Source organism: Natrix helvetica, assembly GCF_964273705.1.
Source record: "Natrix helvetica genome assembly, chromosome: 5".
NCBI lineage: Eukaryota > Metazoa > Chordata > Lepidosauria > Squamata > Natricidae > Natrix > Natrix helvetica.
The window spans coordinates 149,960,948-149,981,403 of NC_138551.1; the positions used below are offsets into that span (position 1 = coordinate 149,960,948).

Consider the following 20,456-nt stretch of genomic DNA (forward strand, 5'->3'; position numbering starts at 1 on the left):
CACACAAGAGAGCAAAGGAGGAGAGTCTTCACACAAACGTCGCTCATTTCTACAAGCGTCACCTGCCTTTTATTTATTTTCTAAACATCTGAAGAAAAAAACTACTTTGGAAAATGACAAAAGCGGGTTTAAAAAAAAAACCAGGAGTCCAGCTTGCCTTGGTCCCTTTCAAGGACAGACGGATCACACAAGACAGAGAGAAAAAGAGGCTCACTGAAACACAAAAAGGGGAAAAAGGGTCTAAGAAGCTGCTGACAGACCAAAAGACGCTTTTTTTTTTGGTAAACTGAAGAAAGAGGAGAAAGGACAGGGCCTGTCCCTCTTCTCTCCAAGGTTCCTTACAGGAGAGCTGGTAGAAGAGGCTGGTATGAGGTACGCTGCTACTTTTCTATATCTATCGGTATAATGCTGTGTGTATGTGTGTGAGAGAGAGAGAATATATCCATATCCGTATATCCATCCAACCAATCTCTATCTATCCATCCATTCTTCCATCTACACATATCTATATCTATATTTATATATATCCATATAGAAATATTTACATATCTATATCTGCATGTCTGGATATCCATATCTCTATATCTTATATCTATCTATCTAGATATCTATATCTAGATATCTATATATATAGATATCTCTCTATATATATCTAATCTATATCTATCCATCCATCCATCCATCTCCACATATCTATATCCATATCTGTATATGCATACAGGTATATCTTTAATGGATAAACATATACATATATACATATATCTATATATGTATATCTCTATCTATCTATCGCAATGTCTGTCTGTCTGTCTGTCTGTCTGTCTGTCTATCTATCTATCTATCTATCTATCTATCTCTATATCTATCTATATCTATATCCTCTCTAGATAGATAGATAGATAGATAGATAGATAGATAGATAGATAGATAGATAGATACTGTAGATAGATAGATAGATAGATAGATAGATAGATAGATAGATAGATAGATAGAGATAGATAGATAGAGATTAGATAGATAGATAGATAGATAGATAGATAGATAGATAGATAGATAGATACTGTAGATAGATAGAGATAGATATAGATAGATAGAGATTAGATAGATAGATTGGTAGATAGATAGATAGATAGATAGATAGATAGATAGATAGATAGATAGATAGATAGATACTGTAGATAGATAGATACTGTAGATAGATAGAGAGAGATAGATAGAGATTAGATAGATAGATAGAGAGATAGAGAGATAGAGATTAGATAGATAGATAGATAGATAGATAGATACTGTAGATAGATAGAGATAGAGATAGATAGATAGAGATTAGATAGAGATAGATAGATAGATAGATAGATAGATGATAGATAGAGATAGATAGATGATAGATAGATAGATAGATAGATGATAGATAGATAGATAGATAGATACTGTAGATAGATAGATAGAGACAGATAGGTAGAGATTAGATAGATAGATAGATAGATAGATAGATAGATAGATAGATAGATATAGATACTGTAGATATATAGAGATAGAGATATATAGATAGAGATTAGATAGATAGATAGATAGATAGATAGATAGAGATAGATACTGTAGATAGATAGAGATAGATAGAGATAGATAGATAGAGATTAGATAGATAGATAGATAGATAGATAGATAGTGATAGATAGATAGAGATTAGATAGATAGAGATTAGATAGATAGATAGATACTGTAGATAGATAGATAGATAGATAGATAGATAGATAGATAGATAGATAGATAGATATACTGTAGATAGATATAGATAGATAGATAGATAGATAGATAGATAGATAGATGATAGATATCTATAGATAGATACTGTAGATAGATAGAGATAGATAGAGATAGATAGATATAGATAGATAGAGATTAGACAGACAGACAGATAGACAGACAGACAGACAGACAGACAGACATGGGGGGGGGGAGTGCAGCTTCAGGCTTCAAATACTTATACACAAGGACAGTTCCGTTTCGTTCTCTTTTCCTCCCATGCGTACCCAAGATTCAAAATTCTTCCTCCTCGTCAATAGCAAAGTGATTTTGCTTCTTTCTGACGTTCCAGTGCAAACACTCGGCCAGGCTTTCGAACCAGTCGCTGACAGGATCTTGGAAGCAGATCGAAGGGAGAGGGTAGCAGGAGGTTGTGATGCTGATGCTAGAAGGGAGCCAAGAAGGGCGGCTAGTTAAGACAAATCCAAGCTGAAAGCGGTCAGCCCAAACGTTTTGGTCTTCCCCCGAATATTTGCAGTGCTTCGAATCGAACAGGTGCTTGGGGTTTAAATCAAGAGTGGCTTAAAAGAAGCTCTTCCCTAAGGCCAAAGCACCAATTTGGAATGCCGACCCTTGTTCCTTTTCTTACCCTTGCATTTTTTGGCATTTCTTGATGGTTTAGGGGGAAAAAAACCCCTTTCTTTGGCTAATTTTGGGTTCATCCAGGTGGTTTATCCTCACCTGTCGCCGTGGCAGACCTCCTGCCTCTTTCGCCCATCAAAAGAAACCCACGCGGTATTCCTGGCATCCGGAGACAGCATGATCTAGGATTGAGAGAGAGAGGAGAAAAATTTCAAAGCCGAAGAGCCAGCGCTGCCCGAAGACGTCTCCGTGGTCATGTGGCCGGCATGACTCAACTCCCGAAGCCGCACAGAGCGCTGTTCCCTTCCCACCAAAGGTGGTTCCTATTTTTCTACTCGCATTTTTTACATACTTTCGAACTGCTAGGTTGGCAGGAGCTGGGACAAGTTAACGGGAGCTCACTCCGTTACGCGGTGCTAGGGATTTGAACCGCCAAACTGCCGACCTTTCTGATCGACTTAGCCACTGAGCCACTGCGTCCCACTCCAGAAAAATTATGACTGTAATTAAGCTCATAAGCTATCAAGCTATCATTAACCGGGGGGGGGGGGCACGCCTCATTTAATGACTTTTTCCTTTCTGCAGGCAGCCGTTAAACGAATACTGCGACTTAGCATGCTCATCTCCCACAGGGCGGGCTCAAAGGCAGCCCACGAGGTCCTCTGTGGCTGAGCACAGAAGGTCAAAGGTCTCCCTGCTCAAACCAGGCCCAAAACGCAAGGATTCCCTGTTATGGCAACCAACTAAGGTAACCTACCTTTAGGTCCACTCCAGCTGGGACGACGATGGGCCGGAAAGACAGGGAATGAGGGCAGATGGGAGTAATCATGATGGCAGGGACATTCGGGTGGATCATGGACGCGCCCGCAGCAGCTGCATATGCCGTGCTGCCAGTCGGCGTGGAAACAATGACGCCTAGTGGGAAGAAATGAGCACCGTTTACCTTAAGAACAACAGGAAGGGGCAACTAACTCCCCTCCAGCAACCGAATCAGAGGAAGAGGAAGCATGAGAATCAGGGTCAGCCTCAGGGCAACTGAGGGGGAAGAGGGAATGGAGCTGTCAGAGAGAGAGAGACAAAGGCAGAGGCAGAGCCTGGGCCAGCCGTCAGCCCTCAGAGGGAGAGTCAACAGCCCCCAGGTCTGGAGGTGGCTGATGAGGAAGAGGAGGAACAGCTGGGTCCAGTGCCTGATGCACAGATGTGCAGAAGGCAGAGGAGAGGAGAGCAGTGGAAATCTATGGACTGGTCCTTGGGACGGAAGAGCCACCGCTGCTAGTGAAGCTCCACCCTAGCTCTGGGGATCAAAGGCAGGGGCAGAGATGAATAGATGTGGCAGAGGAGAGGAGGGGAGCAGTGGAAATCTATGGGCCGGTCCTCAGGACCGAAGAACCATCGCTGCTAGTGAAGCTCCACCCTAGCTCTGGAAATCAAAGGCAGGGGGCAGAGATGAATAGATGTGGCAGAGGAGAGGAGAGCAGTGGAAATATATGGGCCGGTACTTGGGACGGAAGAGCCACCGCTGCTAGCGAAGCCCCTCCCTAGCTCTGGTTATAAAAGGCAGGGGGGGCGGAGATTTGTATTTGTGTATTTGGATTTATGTAGCTGACAACTATTCATCTCCTGGACCGGCCCATAGATTTCCACTGCTCTCCTCTCCTCTGCCTTCTGCGTATATGTGCGTCAGGCACTGGACCTGGACAGACTTGTTAGCCTGCGGTGAGAGAGAAACATTCTGCCGGAGCTGCTGGCGCACCTAATAAAGGAATCATTGATTTAATTACAGAGAGTTTGTTGTGTTTGAGGAGTTGGGTCAGAACGTACCCACCAGCTCTGTGGGCTTACCATCGCCTTGTACAGTGGTGATAAGGTGACCATCAAGGAAGACATCCACGTTGGAAAGGTAAGAGGAAGGGCCTCGGTCCACCACCACTTCATTCAAGACCTGAACAACAGAAAAAGGTATGTTACGAGTGAAACGCATCAACTTGGCCTAAGGCCAACTTTGGCCCCTTTGGGACGGGCGGACTTCAACTCCCAGAATTCCCCAGCCACGGTCTTAAAGGGACCAAGGTTGAAAAACAGCGGTATAAGGACTCGTGTGTGTGTGTGTGTGTGTGTCTAGATTAGAAGCAATTCAACAGGTGAATATTTCATTTCATGAAAATCGTTCTCATTATCTTCGTGCTGATTAATATGGAGAAGGAAAGGAAGGGGAAAAGATGTTCGTAAGTCACCTGGCTAAGTAGGGCAGCTATGGAAATTGAAAACAATAAAATTAGATAAAGATTTTTTTTTTTTTAAACGCCGCCGTAATTCCTGGAGGGGTGGAGTCGGGGAAACTGAATGGAGCTGAGTGCTTACTGGCCGGATGCCTTTCTTGTCACCAGAGTGGAGTCTTTTTTCAGCAGATATATTTCTCATTGTGCCCAGAGAGAGAAATATCTGCCTCTACCTAGGATCGAACTCACAGACTCCTGATTGTGAGGCGAGAGCTCCCCCCCCCACAGGCCCACCGCACCACTCATAATAAAATAAATGAAATAAAAATATCATTCCAAGGATACCCACCAGATATTGAGTTGCTTGCTTAAACATTTCTTTTTCCAGACCTGGAGAGACCACGCCGTTTTCCTCGATCCCGTTCTGAATCACGGCCTTTTTCTCCCAGTGTTCCTTAATCACCTTCACCTTCAGCCGGCTCCGGAGGACGAGGGCTGCGTTGCCTGCCAGGAGGAATTAAGACAAGAAGGGATTAGAATGGCAAGGCCAATTAGTAAAAGAATGGCCTATGCTGAATAACTGGAAACACAATTCATTTTATGGAATAATACAGGCAGAACCTGCTTCCAATCTGAACCAATTTAGAGGAACGGACTTAATTCAGACCTCTCCCTCCCTCCTTTCTCTCCTCCCTCCCTCTGTCTCCCTCTGCCTCCATATATCTCTCTCTCCTTTCTTTCCTCTCTCCCTCCGTTTCTCTCCTCCCTCCCTCTCCTTCCATATATCTCTCTCCTTTACCTCCTCTCCCTCCCTCCGTCTCTCTCCCTCCATTTCTCTCCTCCCTCCCTCCATCTCTCTCTCCCTCCATTTCTCTCCTCCCTCCCTCCGTTTCTCTCCCTCCCTCTCCTTCCATATCTCTCTCTTTCTCTCCTCTCTCCCTCCCTCCCTATCTCTCTCTCCCTCCATATCTCTCTCTCCTTTCTCTCCTCTCCCTCTCCCTCCCCCCTTTCTCTCTCTCTACCTGTCTCCCTTTCTCTCCTCCCTCCCTTTCTCTCCCTCTTTCTCTCCCTCCATCTCTTTCTCTTCTCTCTCCCTCCCCCCCCTCTCTCCCTCATCCTCCCTCCCTTTCTCTCCTCCCTCCCTCTCCCTCCATGTCTCTCTCTCTCCTTTCTCTCTCTCTCTCTCTCCGTCTTCCTCTCCCTCCCTCTTTCTCTCCTCTCTCCCATCCTCCCTGCCTCCCCCACTCTCTCTCTCCTTTCTCTCCTCTCTCTCCCTCTGTCTTTCAATGACGATGCCCCATTGGTGATGTAACTTGACAGCACATTAGAAAGCATTTTGGGGGCCCTGAATTAATCATTGCGGAGGCAGACAAAATCCACCCATTCGACACCGTCCACCAGCGAAGACCCCCACACCTCTTAGGAACAGCCCGTAGAAATGGAAGGACCCCTTAAGAACTTACCTTCTATGACCTGGGTGACTTGAGACTGAAAGTTCTCAAAATTGAAGGGGGTGAGGAAGCCCAGGGACCCCAAATGGAAAGCCATGACTGGGGGGACACTCCTCTGTTGGGAAAGGAAAAAAAAAAAACGGAGGGAGGGTGAGAAATGTTAGAAAAGCAGAGAGAAAGAGTTGGGGAAAACAGTATCGCCTCGACATTTTTGTCCTCGTTCTTACATCGGGGGACAAATGCCGTTGGATTATTTTGCATTAGTGGGGAATTAGTGCAAAATCCAGAGGAAATACACCAAGCTAACTGTGCTAGCTTTGAAAAGCCGTCTGCAGGAAGTGCCGGTCCTTTAAGACAGGTTTCTCTCTTTCCTTGTGTTGCTTTGTTTTTTGAACCGTTCCTTTTTTAAAAAAACAACAACGATGTCAGCCTTTGCTTTGCTTACTTGCTATCGGCTGCCACAGAAACCGGGGAGTGAGGGGGCATGGTATTTGGGATGGGAATAAATGGTACTGGAGGTGATATAGCAAAGGGAGTTTTCTTCTCACGATCTTCTACGCATGCTGGCGGCCGGTGTTTGGACTTGGTCAAGGCCAACCGTCCTGCACACCAATGTAATGATGCTGTCTGGAGACACCTTAAAAGAGTTGCAGATTGGACACTGGGGTGGGAGTCATTAGAGGGAGGGGCTTGGGTAATCGTTTGATATGTATGTGTTCGCGCCTTTCTGGCTCAGATCTTGCTTTACTTTCGCAGCTATCTGTTCGTAACCAGTAAAAGTACTTTTTTAATTCCGCAAACAATGGAGTTGGGAGTTTTCTTTCTTGGTTACTGAAGGAGGCACGCCTGACATTAAGCAAGATCTGACTTCGCGCTCGTCCCGGAGCTAACACCTTCCTAGGAGAGCACACTAAAAACCCACCAAAGAAATGTCCAATCCATGCAGTGACTAGGAGGACTTGGGGGGCTGCTGGATCCTCATTCCCCTTGGAAACGGAACGGATCGCTGAACTGAACCTGAAGATCCGTTCGTCCCCGGTGGTCGCTAGGAGTGGGGCAGAGGAGTAATCCGGAGGAGATTCCGGCTGGAGTTACCACCAGCCGACGCCGGTGACCTGAGGCTGCCTGGCAGGAAGCCGAACAAGAGGACCTCATGATGTCCCATGCTATGAAACTTTTTCACGAGGCATGGGAGAAATGCCAGTTTTGTGAGAGCTGTGTTGAGAGGGAAGCTGATTTTGCTGATCAAGAAGAGACACTTTTTAAAAGAATTTGTAAACCACCCAGAGTCACTGGGAGACATATGCTGCAATAAAATAATAATAATAATAATTGCGGTTCGCTCTTCTATTGCGTATTTAAGGCAGCTGTACCATCCTTGTATTCAGCAAGTTTGTCTGTGTATAATTTAATCTGGACTTTCTTTTCCCTTCAATGTCTTGGTAGAATAAATGTGTGGTTCTTTATCTATCATCTATCTATCTATCTATCTATCTATCTATCTATCTATCTATCATCTATCTATCTATCTATCTATCTATCTATCTATCTATCTATCTATCTATCATCTATCTATCATCTATCTATCTATCATCTATCTATCTATCTATCTATCTATCTATCTATCTATCTATCTATCTATCATCTATCTATCATCTATCTATCTATCTATCTATCTATCTATCTATCTATCTATCTATCTATCATCTATCTATCATCATCTATCTATGTGTATTTGTGTTACAACCCCTGGTATGCCCAAATATGGGAGGGAACTCACTACTCCCCCTTTTTGTCCTTCGGCTCATTACAGAAGACCATCCAGGCAGAAAACCATATTTTTATTTTTAATGTTGCCTTTGCTATGTTTGTGTTTTATTTGTGCTCATACATATATACATACATACATACATACACAAATGGGTACTTGAGCTCATAAGGTATTTATAACTGTTGCTGCTGTGGAAAGGGGATAGAAAGTGAGCCTGTAATAAACTTGAGAGGGGGAAAATACCAAAAACCACAACTGATGATGTGGCCTGTCGGATGTTGACCCCTCCAGCAGTCAAATCAGAGGAGGAGGAGGCGTGGGAGTCAAGGTCAACATCAAGGCAACCTGAGAGAGAGGGGGGGGGAGGGAGGGAGGGAGGGAGGGAGAGAGAGAGAGAGAGAGAGAGAGAGAGAGAGAGAGGGGCAGAGCCTAGGCCATCCGTTAGCCCTCAGATGGGAGGGTCAACAGTCCCCAGGTCTGGAGGTAGCTGATGAGGAAGAGGAGGAACAGCTGGGTCCAGTGCTTGATGTGTGGATGCACAGAAGGCAGAGGAGAGGAGAGCAGTGGAAATCTATGGGCTGGTCCTCGGGACGAAAGAACCACCGCTGCTAGAGAAGCCCCACCCTAGCTCTGGGGATAAAAGGCAGGGGGCAGAGATGAATAGAAGTGGCAGGCAACTATTCATCTCCCTGCCGGACGGTCTTGTTAGCCTGCGGTGAGAGAGAAACCTTTTGCTGGGGCTGCTGGCGCTCCTAATCAAGGAATCTTGGGAGTTAACCTCAGAAGGATTGTCGTGTTTGAGGAGCTGGCTCAGAACACCTGAACACACAGCTTCAGATAACGGAAGTGATTTAAGTGATGTAAAGAAATAGGCTAGAGAAGAACTTACTGGAAAAAGCGATGAAGCGTAGAGTAACGTCCCATCTCCACCCAGGCAGATGATAAAGTCTATCTGATCGGAGATATCGTCATAATCTACAAAAAACGGGGGGAAATTAACATTTCAAGATCTTTGATTCTTAATCTTACCAATTAAACAAGCAAAGAATGAAAGTCCCTTCCATCTGGTCCTGTTTTAACCATGGTCATTCAATAATATTCATGGTGGGCTTTCTGGCAATTTTTTGACATCAAAATTTAAATTATTTCCAAGCCGGTGTCTTACAGACTCTTCTTTAATAAGATTTGTTGAGAAACATGGGATAAGGTGACAAGGCTCCTACCTATTTCCCTCTTAGAATTAATATATCTCCATATAAAGGCAGTCCTTGAGTTAGGACCGTAACTCAGCTCCACGTTTATAGCTGTACATTGTGACAGGCGTAAAGCAAATCACCAGATGACTGGGCCTGATTTTATGAAATTTGCCGCCGTTAAGTCATTAAGTGAATGAACCCTTTTTGCTGGAAACTGGAAATAAATGCCCATTTCCTGCAATCATCGCCATCATGTAATGACCCCATAATCCCTTGCGGGGTGGAATTTGGGCAATTGAATGGAGCTAGCAAGAATGTTTACTGGCCGGATGCCTTTCGTCTTGCCAATGCGGAGTTTTGTTCGGCAGATAGATTTCTCATTGTGCCCAGAGAGAGAAATATCTGCCTCTACCTAGGATCGAACTCACAGCCTCCTGGTTGCGAGGTGAGAACGCCGCCTCTAGGCCACCACGCCACTCTGCCAATTTCCTGCAATACCATCCCGAATGGTGGTCACATGACTGCAGGGCACTGCAACCAGCCCACCGTTGTAAAAGTGGGTTGATTACCAATATGGTCACATCATCACACAGCTTCCCGGCTCCCAACATAGGATCTTTGAACCAAGTAGCTTTCTGGGGGGCCGTCATAAGCAACCGGTCGGTCGTAAGCTGAGGACCAACCCCCTATCATCTTTCTGATTTTCTTTCTCATAGACTTCCTACTACGCGGTGCACCAGTCCGTTCGATCCACCTGGCCGTTGCTCCTTTACCTTCGCTGAAAGTGCAAAACCGCTTCTTCACAGACCCAAAGCTCTCGTCGTTCATGATGGCCGGATCTTCCAGGATCTTCTTCTCTACGTACACCAGCATGTTGTTCACCTGGAAAAGAGGAAGTGGCATGGACAACAACAAGTCAACAACAACAAGAGAGCTAGAGGAGAGAAAGAGAGAGGAGAGAGAGAGAAAGAGGGGGGAGAGAGGGAGAGAGAGGAGAGAAAGAGAGAGAGGGGAGAGGGAGAGCTAGAGGAGAGAAAGAGAGAGAGAGAGAGGGAGGGAGGGAGGGAGAAAAAGAAAGAGGGAGAGGGGAAGAGAGAAAGAGAGGAGAAATAGAGAGAGAGAGGAGACAGAGAAAGAGGGGAGAGAAGGAGAGAGAGAGGAGAGAAAGAGAGAGCGGGAGAGAGGGAGAAAGAGAGGGATAGGGGAAGAGAGAGGGGGGAGAGAGAAAGAGAGGAGAGAGAAATAGAGAGAGAGGAGAGACAGAGAAAGAGGGGAGAGAAGGAGAGAGAGAGGAGAGAAAGAGAGGGAGGGAGAATGCTAGAGGAGAGAAAGAGAGAGGGGGAGAGAGGGAGAAATAGAGGGATAGGGGAAGAGAGAGGGGGGAGAGAGAAAGAGAGGAGAGAGAAATAGAGAGAGAGAGCAGACAGAGAAAGAGGGGAGAGAAGGAGAGAGAGAGGAGAGAGAGGGAAGGAGAGTGCTAGAGGAGAGAAAGAGAGAGCGGGAGAGAGTGAGAAATAGAGGGACAGGGGAAGAGAGAGGGGGGAGAGAGAAAGAGAGGAGAAATAGAGAGAGGAGACAGAGAAAGAGGGGGGAGAGGGAGAAAGAGCTAGAGGAGAGAAAGAGAGAGGGGGAGAGAGAGAGAGGGAGAAAGAGAGAGAGAGCTAGAGGAGAGAAAGAGAGAGGGGGAGAGAGAGGGAGGGAATTAGAGGAGAGAAAGAGAGAGCTAGAGGAGAGAAAGAGAGGAGGAAGAGAGGGGGGAGAAAGAGAGAGAGCTAGAGGAGAGAAAGAGAGAGGGGGAGAGAGAGGGAGGGAATTAGAGGAAAAAGAGAGCTAGAGGAGAGAAAGAGAGGAGGAAGAGGAGGGGAAGAGAGAGAGCTAGAGGAGAGGGGAGAGAGAAAGAGGGAGAGGGGGAGAGAGAGAGAGCTAGAGGAAGAGAGAGAGTAGGAGGGAGATAAAGGAGAGAAACAGAGAGAGAAATAGAGAGAGGGACTAAGCGAAGTCCAGCTCACCTCGGTCAAATAAATGCAGAGGTCTTTGAAGGGCTGAAGAAGACTGGCGTCTCGGATCTTCTTGATCACAAGGACACTTTTGGGAGGTTTGTTCCATGTCAACCGCTGGCTGGCCGGGTCCTGGATGTGCCTGTGGGAAAACGAGACCAGGACGCCATCAGTATGATTCACACACACACACACACACAAACTTTCTCCTTTGCCTGCTGATTTTCCTCTGGCACCAGAAGTAGAATTTTCCAAGGATGCTTTGAAATGCGAATTTCCCCAGGCTGGATGTTTTTTTTAAAAAAAATAAATAAATAAGGGGAGGAAAGACTTTTAAACAGCTGATTTTTATTTTTATTTTACAGGGCCAGAATACGGCCACGTGTCCCTCTGGGCCTTTTAAAAAAAAATAAATCCATGTTTTATAGAATGAGACCGCCACTCGTACAAACAGGCACACACGGCTTCTATTGAGGAATTTCCCAACACCGTTAACATCTGTTCATAGTGAGAGCAAATAATTCAGAAAGAAAGGGCTCACGAATGCCGGGCGTTTGGAAGCTTATTCAGTTGGGAGATTCTGGAGTGATTTGTTCAAGAACCTGTCTAATTCATTTTTTTCCCCCATCCGTCCACAGGGCCTGTCCTCCTCTAGAGGACAAGAACCTTAAATCCTGGAGATAAGCTACGTTTTAGAGAAAAAGGCACACCTTTCTGTCAAAGAATAACAGAATGACAGAGCTTGGGAGGGACCTTTGAGGTCTTCTAGTCCAACCCTCTGCTGAGGCTGGAAGCTCTAGACCAGCGATGGTGAACCTTTTTTGGCTCGTGTGTCATAAGTGGGGGGAGGGCAGGGGGGTCGTGTGCGGGTGTGCCGCACCCATAATGCAATGCGTGACCCCGTGTGCATGCGAGCACTACAGGCGCTCCCCCCCCCATTTTTACATGCTTTTTTTGCCCTCCCCAGGCTTCAGTGACTTCCGGTTTGCTCAGAGGGTCGTTTTGAGTGCTCCGAAGGCTTCAGGGACCATCCAGAGGCTTCCCTGACGCCTCCGGAGGGCGTCCGGGGGGCAAGGGAGGCTGTTTTCACCCTCCCCAGGCTCCTATAGAGCCTCTGGAGCCTGGGGAGGGCGAAAAATGGCTTTTAAAAAGGGTGAACTCAGCTGGCCAGCGCACGCATGCGCGCTTGCCAGCTGACAGGGCAGCACCTTGCGTGCCCTGACAAATGGCTCTGCGTGCCACCTGTGGCACGCGTGCCATAGGTTCGCCATCACTGCTCTAGACCATTTCAGATGGACAATAATTCAGTTGGACAATCTCTTCCTCAAAACTTCCAGTATTGGAGCATTTGCAACTTCTGGAGGCAAATTGTTCCAGTGATTTAATTTCTCCTTACTTCGAGGTTGCTTCTCTCCTTGATTAGTTTCCGTCCGTTGCTTCTTGTTCTGCCTTCAAGGGCTTTGGAGAATAGCTTGACCTCCTCTCTTCTTCTCAAATAATGGAACACTGCTGTCATGGCTCCCCCTAGTCCTTCTTTTCATTAAACTAAAAGTTAAGCTTCCCCTCGCACCTATGTGCCAGTCGTTCACCTCCGTTTCAAAGCCGAAGAGCCAGCGCTGCCCGAAGACGTCTCCGAGGTCATGTGGCCGGCATGACTCAATGCCGAAGGCGCATGAAACGCTGTTCCCTTCCCATCAAAGATGGTCCCTATTTTCCTACTTGCATTTTTTACGTGCTTTCAAACTGCTAGGTTGGCAGAAGCTGGGATAAGTAACGGGAGCTCACTCCGTTACGCAGCACTAGGGATTCGAACTGCCGACCTTTCCGATTGACAAGCTCAGCGTCTTAGCCACTGAGCCACCGCGTCCCTTTTCATTAAATTAGACCTACCCAGTTCCTGCAACCGTTCTTCATATGTTTTAGCCTCCAGTCCCCTAAATCCTCTTGCTTGCTCTTCTCTGCACTCTTTCTAGAGTCTCCGCATCTTTTTTACATCGTGGCGACCAGAACTGAATGCCGTATTCCAAGTGTGGCCTTACCAAGGCATTATAAAGTGGTATTAACACTTCACGTGATCTTGATTCTATCCCTCTGTTGATGCAGCCTAGAACTGTGTTGGCTTTTTTGGCAGCTGCTGCCCACGGCTGGCTCCTATTTAAACAGTTGTCCACTAGGACTCCAAGATCCCTCTCACAGTTACTACTATTGAGCAAGGTACCAACCAATACTGGGCATTTGCCTTTTCTTGCCTAAATGTAGAACCTTACTTTTTTCACCACTGAATTTCCTTTTGTTAGATGGGGCCCCGTGTTTAAATCTGCAAAGTGGCCCTTTAGCAAAAAAACAAATTACAAACTTTTGCAGTTACAAACTGCAAAAAGAGACTACCGAAAGGGTTAAACCCATTCCATCTTATTTACTTATTAAATCTGTTTTCTCGCCCAGTGCAAGCTTTTCTGCCTAAGCAGGGGGTTGGACTAGAAGACCTCCAAGGTCCCTTCCAACTCTGTTATTCTATTCTATATTTTGCCCATACTTTAGAGTGCACTGCATTCAGCCAGAAGGACAGTGATTTCCAAACTTTTGGCATCCTGGACAGATTCTCTACACACCTCCCACAATGCCCCATTGCAGGCAGGGGAATTCTGGGAGTTGAAGTCCACCCATCGTACAAGTTGCCAAGGTTGGGAAACACTGCCCTAGGCAGCTGAACTCTCCAGCTCCCAAACGCCCATTTTGGTGCCATGGCAAAATCTCCGGCTGTCTTATGCAATGTGCAAATGTGTCAAAAGTAGAGAAGGTGTGGCTGTAACTTTTTGATTGCCGGCCGTCCAACAGGTTAACCCCACGCACCGTTCCCACGCAAAAGCACATTGGGAGTGGAGCAATGTGGAAAAGGAAGACACAATCTCTCTCTTATGCCAGAGCAGAGATGGTGAAGCGGCATCGAACGCCGTGGTACGCGAATATTTCTGCCGACTGTCTACTGGAAAGACAGCTTGGTAAAGACAGGAGCCCTATTGTTGAGCCAGAAACCATTATCAAAATTCACACGTGGTTTAAATTCGCTCCTTTTCTAGAGTTGAGATGTTGACAAGGAAGCTTGCTGTTCTCTCGGATGGAGTTTTTAAGGATAGGAACCTTAAATCCTGGAGATAAGATACGTTTTAGAAATAAAGGCACATCTCTCTGTCAAAAAAGAACAAGAGTCGGAAGGAAACTTGGAGATCTTCTAGTCCAGCCCCCCGTCTCAAACCGTGAACTCAATGCCAGTTTGGAAAATCTCGGAATGGACTCGACACATTTCATGTGGTTTTTTTTAAAAAAAGATATGAAATAAAAGTTTATAGCAGATGTCCCTATAAAATGCCTACTAACAAGGAAGTAGGACATGGTTAGATGCTTTCAGATATGACCGTAGATTTCCCAGGAAGAAGGTTGATATATTAAAATTCAGCTCTTACGGATATATTAAAATTCAGTTCTTAAGAGATGATCTAAACCAGTGAACTGATTAACTAAATTCATATTAACATCCAATCTCCAAGGCAAAGACATTGGAAACTTGAGTTTAGATGAGGGTTTTTTTTTTTTGCAATTCTACATCCATAACACATCATGTTAGAATCTCTCTAGCGTGTTCACCATCTTCTACTTAGATGGAAATTCTACATGGCACCATTTTATATCAGGAGGGTTTCTTCCGAGACTTGACTGATATTTAAGGAGAGACATTTAAGGAGCTCAGACTAGCTTTTAGGATAAGGATCCCTCAATAAATAGGAACCGTACTGGAGGTAAAAGGTAAAGGTTCCTCTCGCACATATGTGTTAATCATTCCCGACTCTAGGGGGCGGTGCTCATCTCCGTTTCAAAGCCGAAGAGCCAGCGCTGTCCGAAGACGTCTCCGTGGTCATGAGGCTGGCATGACTCAACTCCGGAAGGCGCACAGAACGCTGTTCCCTTCCCACCAAAGGTGGTCCCTATTTTTCTACTTGCATTTTTTACCTGCTTTCGAACTGCTAGGTTGGCAGAAGCTGGAGCAAGTCACAGGAGCTCACTCCGTTACACAGCACTAGGGATTCGAACCGCCGACCTTTCTGAGTGACAAGCTCAGCGTCTTAGCCACTGAGCCAAAGGGCATCACGTTAGCCCGGGACGCTGCAACCGTCATAAATATGAGTCAACTGTCCGCAAGAGTCTGAATTTTGATCAAGTGACCATGGAGAATTGTTGCAACGGATGTAAAATGCAAAAAAAACGGCCGTAAGTCACTTTTTTCCAGTGACGTTGTAACTTTGAACGGTCACTAAATGAACAACAGTTCAACAAAAGTTGAGGATTAGCTGTGTTGGACAAAAGGGCTGATAGGTTGTGTTAATTGTCACACTTCTGCGGCTGTAGCCAAGCCTAGAAGTGATCGACCCAAGGAATCTGAGATCGTCTTAGTAAAATTCTGTTGGCAAGGAAGCAAACTCAACAATGCAAGGATTCCCCCACTCCACCCCAAGGACTTTGCGTTCCAGTTGCAAATCCGATAAACAGGCAAACCACAGCGGTAAAAATCTCCTTTTTCTCACGCAGTCTCTTTTGAGAAGCTGGCCAGCCTACAGCTGTGAATGTTTTGCTATCAAACACAACTTTTGTTATCACAAAAGTTTTCTTATCGCTTCGCAAAAAGTTTCATTTAGCACATTTTCTTTATTAAAAAAAGGGGCAGTTCTTGATTTTAAAAATAACTGCATTCTTATGCATTCTTGTTCTTCCTTCCTTCCTTCCTTCCTTCCTTCCTTCCTTCCTTCCTTCCTTCCTTCCGTCCATCCTTTCCTTCCTTCCTTCCCTTCCTTCCTTTTTGCAAGTAAGTTTAGCCTGGGGTGAATCTGGGTATTTAAGAATACAAGCCAAAGGTAAGAGGAAAGGTATTTCATGCCTAATCCTTCGGATTTGTTGAAAATCTTTCTGCGCGTGGAGAAAGAAATTAGGCTGGGTTTCTCTTCTGAAGTGGAGCTGAAAAGTGACGTTTCTTTGCAGGCTGCAAACTGGGGAACTCCATGCTACAAGATGGTCATCCAATCGGTTTTAAAAGAATATTAGAAAATTAACAGAGAACTTTGGTGGCAGTGGCAATTAGACATATCTATTATTTCTACAATAGCAAATTGTCTGTCTTTGTCTATCCATTGTCTGTCTGTCTGTCTATCATCTATCTACCTATCTATCTATCATCTATCTATCTATCTATCTATCTATCTATCTATCTATCTATCTATCTATCATCTATCTATCTATCTATCTATCTATACCTACTCACCCACCTACCTATCTACCTACCTACCTCACATACATAAGAATTCTACTAAACTAAACCTATGATTTCTAGGGCAGGAATTAAAGAATATTTATACAGTAGCAAATTGTCTGTCCATCCATCTATCTAATATCTATCTATCTATCTATCTATCTATCTATCTATCTATCTATCTATCATCTATCTATCTATCTATCTATCTATCTATCTATCATCTATCTACAGTAACTATTGTTACCTCCTCCAGCCCTATATTTATTTTCTATTTATATTATGTATATTCACTGTTTTTAATATGACTGTACACCGCCCCGAGTCCCTTTTGGGAGAGGGGCAGTCTAGAAATTAAATAAAAGTTAAAGTTAAAGTATCTATCCATCCATCCATCCATCCATCCATCTATCTAGAATTCTACTAAAATAAACCCATGATTTCTAGGGCAGGAATTAAAGAATTTTTCACTGTTACAGTATAGTTCTCTCGATATTATATTAACAATTAACTAAATGCAATGTTGCAATTTAGAACCATTCCAGTTAGGTTAACACTTACAAAATATTAGGCAAATATTTTCCCCTGCTGTTTTATCAGTAAAAAGCAGGAGATAAAAGTGTTTAAAAATAAATCAATAGCCAACCCTATGTGCTCTCTTCAAGCCAAGACTTCCAATCAGGACATACATTCGTTTTTATGTTTCTAAGAAGGCCAAAAGGTCTTGGCAGTGAACCCAGGCTAATTCCTAAGCCATCTCTCTCTCTACCACATTACATAACCCCCAAAAGGTGATTATAAAACCCTATTTTAAAGCTGCACAGAAGACAGGCAGGCTACACCACCACAAACACGGCAAAGGAAGAAATTAACAATCACACAACCGTTTCTTAAACAGAAAAGGAAACATAGAACTTTGAACTTGGGTTTTAACTTGTCATATGATGTTCTCTATATACTTCCAAGCAGGAAAATCCAAAAGGAAGGGAGGGAGGGAGGGAGGGAGGGAGGGAGGGAGGGAGGGAGGGAGGAAGGAAAAATGGAGAGAAGGGAGGTAATGGAAGAGGGAGGAAGGGAGGAAGAAGGAAGGAAGGAAAAATGGAGAGAAGGGAGGTCGTAGAAGAGGGGGAGAGGAAGGAAGAAAGGAAGGAAGGAGGAGGGAGGGAGGGAGGAAAGAAGGAAGGAAAAGTGGAGAGAAGGGAGGTCATGGAAAAGGGAGAAAGGAAGGAAGGAAAAATGGAGAGAAGAGGGTAATGGAAAAGGGAGAAAGAAGGAAGGAAGGAAAATGGAGAGAAGGGAGGTCATGGAGAAGGGGAGAGGAAGGAAGAAAGGAAGGAAGGAGGAAGGAAGGGAGGGACAGAGGGAGGAAGGGAGGAAGGGAGGAAGAAAAAGTGAGGTCATGGAACAGCGGGGGGAGGAAGAAGGAAGGAAGGAAAAATTGAGAGAAGGGAGGTCATGAAAGGGGGGGAAGGAAGAAAGAAGAAGGGAGAGGGAGGGAGGGAGGAAAAATGGAGAGAAGGAAGGTCATGGAAGAGGGGGAGAGGTAGGAAGAAAGAAGAAGGGGAAGGGAGGGAGGGAGGGAGGGAGGGAGGAAGGAAGGAAAAATGGAGAGAAGGGAGGTCATGGAAGAGCGGGGAAGGGAGGAAGGAAGGAAGATTGGGAAATAATAAAAAGAAAGGAAAGGGGAATTAGAAACTGTACTTCAGAGAACATTTACCCTGTAAGGTATTTTCGTCCTAACCTGCAGTTTATATCAAGGTGGAACCAGGGAAAAAATGTGATTCAGCATTTCGAAAAGATCCACCCAACTTTTCAGAAACTTTTTTCTAAGACAAGCCATAATTAATGCCTTCTGAGGATCGCCTTGCCAACAACTCACCAGCTGTCAAAATCCTCTTCGCTTTTTTCTTCTGCACTTTTTTCTACTCGCAACACACACTTCCCTTTCCTCCCAAGACTCACCAGTTCCAGGTGGCCCGGCCATACGAACAGTGCTGAAAAATTTTCATCCTCCTCTCCCAAGCACGCGGTGAACCGAAGGGCAAAAAACAAGCCTCAAAATAAAACGTTCAGGAGGCAAACAGCTACCGAAACAGATGAAACACGGCACGCTTAAGTCCGACTTCCATTTTTCTTTAAAAATTGGTTTGATTCCACAACACAATCCGCTACCCCCCCCCCAAAAAAATAAATAAATCAGTATTGCTGTTTTCTGGAAAAACCCACCGTAAAGAATTATTCAGGACCTTTCAAATCATAAAATAATTTTCTTTCAAGAAAAAGGAAAAGTGCTCGGCGTTAAGTCTTTAAAAAAAAGACGACTTAATTTCTCCAGCTTCTTGTCGCGCGGAACGGTGGTGGTGTTTACAAACAAAAGTTCTTAATCCACCTCAGACTTTGCGTCTTTGCGTTAACAAACCACAATCCGTCCCCCGCTTCATAGTGGAGTTTCCGATGAAAAGCAGAGACTGGAGCGGAAAGCTACTGCCTGCTCAAACAGGCAGCTTGGGATACTTGGGGGAGGTGGGGGAGGAAAAGAAAATAATTTGGAGAAGTAAATGTGGACTTTTAAAAAAATCTTGCCAGATAAATCCAAAACTGAAAGAAAAGGGTGTGAAGCGGTGGCGGGAAGTCGAATCGGATCAGCTGCTGTATTCCTCCTAATGCCTGCTGTTCTTGTCTCTTTTTGTTGTTGTTGTTCTCTTTTCCCCTGAATGTTTCAGACTCGTCTTTTCGACTCTAGAAACGCACGGTGCCTCCTTGGCTAGTGGATTAATCTCAGCGCACATTATTATATTGTACAACCTCCAGGAGGAGGAGGAGGAGGAGGAGGAGGAGGAGGAGGAGGAGGAGCACTCACTCCCCAGCTGCGCTAACCTGATGATAAAAAAACCAGTGATGTAAGTCCAAAGTTGAATCAGCGGCAACGCTGCCTTTAACCCTTACAAACCACGGGAAGGCCTGGCTGTCACCTGGAACGGAGGGAAAGGTGTGTGTCTCGGCGAAATGTTCACAGTAGGGACTGAGTCAGTATCGTTCCTCTCTCTTTGTCTTTTGCTGAGGTTGGTCATCTTCGTTTTTTTTTCCTCTGTTGTTCAGCTTCTAATACTGTGTTTCCCCGAAAATAAGACAGAATCTTATTTTCTTTTGAACACCCCCCCCCCGCCCAAAATAAGCACTCGTCCTTATTTTCGGGGAGGGCTTATTATTTTTGAGGTGCAGGAGGCGGCAAGCGTGGTCACCTCATGGCTGCTGCTGCGTTGCAATATTTTCGGGGAGGGCTTATTTTCAGGGGAGGTCTTATTTTAGGCGTATGTGCCCAAAAGCGCGATTGGGCTTATTATCCGGGGAGGTCTAATTTTGGGGGAAACAGGGGAGTGACCAAAATTGTGGAAACCTTTTGGGAAAAATTCCCAAAAGGGAAAAAAAGGTTTCCCCCCCAAAAAAATCTTTTTTGTGGGTTGGATGGCTAATAACGCCACTTTTTTTCAGTACTCTGTTTCTCCAAAAATAAGACCTCCCCGGATAATAAGCCCTATTGGGCTTTTGAGCGTGTGCACTAAAATAAGCCCACCCCGGAAAATATTTGTACGCAGGTGCAATCGGTCCCCGCCATTTCCTCTGGCTGCTTGCTGCGCAAACAACATGAGGTGAGGAGGTGAGGCTGGGGGAGGGGGGGAAAGGGATGGGGGGAACATGCCCCATGCACCCCACACGCCTTTATCTAATGGCCACTCATGCAACCCTAGCCACTGCACTCCTTCTGTCATGCTAATGGCCGCCGCAAAAAGAGTAGGGGGCCCAGCGACGCACAACCCAGCAACAGCCATGAGGTGACCATGCCTGGCGCCTCCTGCACCTCAAAAATAATAAGACCTTCCCGAAAATAAGGACAGGCGCTTATTTCGGGGGTCAAAAGAAAATAAGACCCTGTCTTATTTTCGGGGAAACACGGTAGTACCATACAATTATGTATCGATGGAAAGGTAATTTAATTAAGAATGTAATGCAATAAGTTTTAGGAAGGATTTGCTTTTAGAACAGCAGTTATAAAGAAGAAAAGTGAAACACATAGAAAGAAACGTGATATACAAAAATTATCACCATGTCAGTTAATACTTATTTGGGTAACCCTTAG

At 45.2% G+C, this 20,456-nt stretch overlaps 1 protein-coding gene across 3 annotated transcripts in view; it reads right to left on the reverse strand.

Annotated features, from left to right (window-relative positions):
- Window positions 1-42: 42 nt before the first annotated feature.
- The window catches only part of NADK (NAD kinase), a 49,406-nt gene continuing 28,992 nt past the window's right edge, over window positions 43-20,456 (reverse strand). Inside the window, exons 1-11 of one of the 3 annotated variants that reach the window (XM_081954982.1) lie at window positions 18,281-19,073; window positions 11,032-11,161; window positions 9,796-9,904; window positions 8,716-8,801; window positions 6,068-6,170; window positions 4,954-5,108; window positions 4,228-4,327; window positions 3,143-3,300; window positions 2,485-2,567; window positions 2,031-2,188; window positions 43-213 (exon numbers count right to left, since the gene is read on the reverse strand). In XM_081954982.1, the coding sequence (XP_081811108.1) occupies window positions 2,038-2,188; window positions 2,485-2,567; window positions 3,143-3,300; window positions 4,228-4,327; window positions 4,954-5,108; window positions 6,068-6,170; window positions 8,716-8,801; window positions 9,796-9,904; window positions 11,032-11,161; window positions 18,281-18,327 (1,122 nt within the window). In that variant the 5' untranslated portion in view covers window positions 18,328-19,073 and the 3' untranslated portion in view covers window positions 43-213; window positions 2,031-2,037. Of the gene's footprint in view, window positions 214-2,030; window positions 2,189-2,484; window positions 2,568-3,142; window positions 3,301-4,227; window positions 4,328-4,953; window positions 5,109-6,067; window positions 6,171-8,715; window positions 8,802-9,795; window positions 9,905-11,031; window positions 11,162-18,280; window positions 19,074-20,456 lie in introns of those variants that run through there. The other 2 variants (XM_081954981.1, XM_081954980.1) reach the window with 2 other exon arrangements.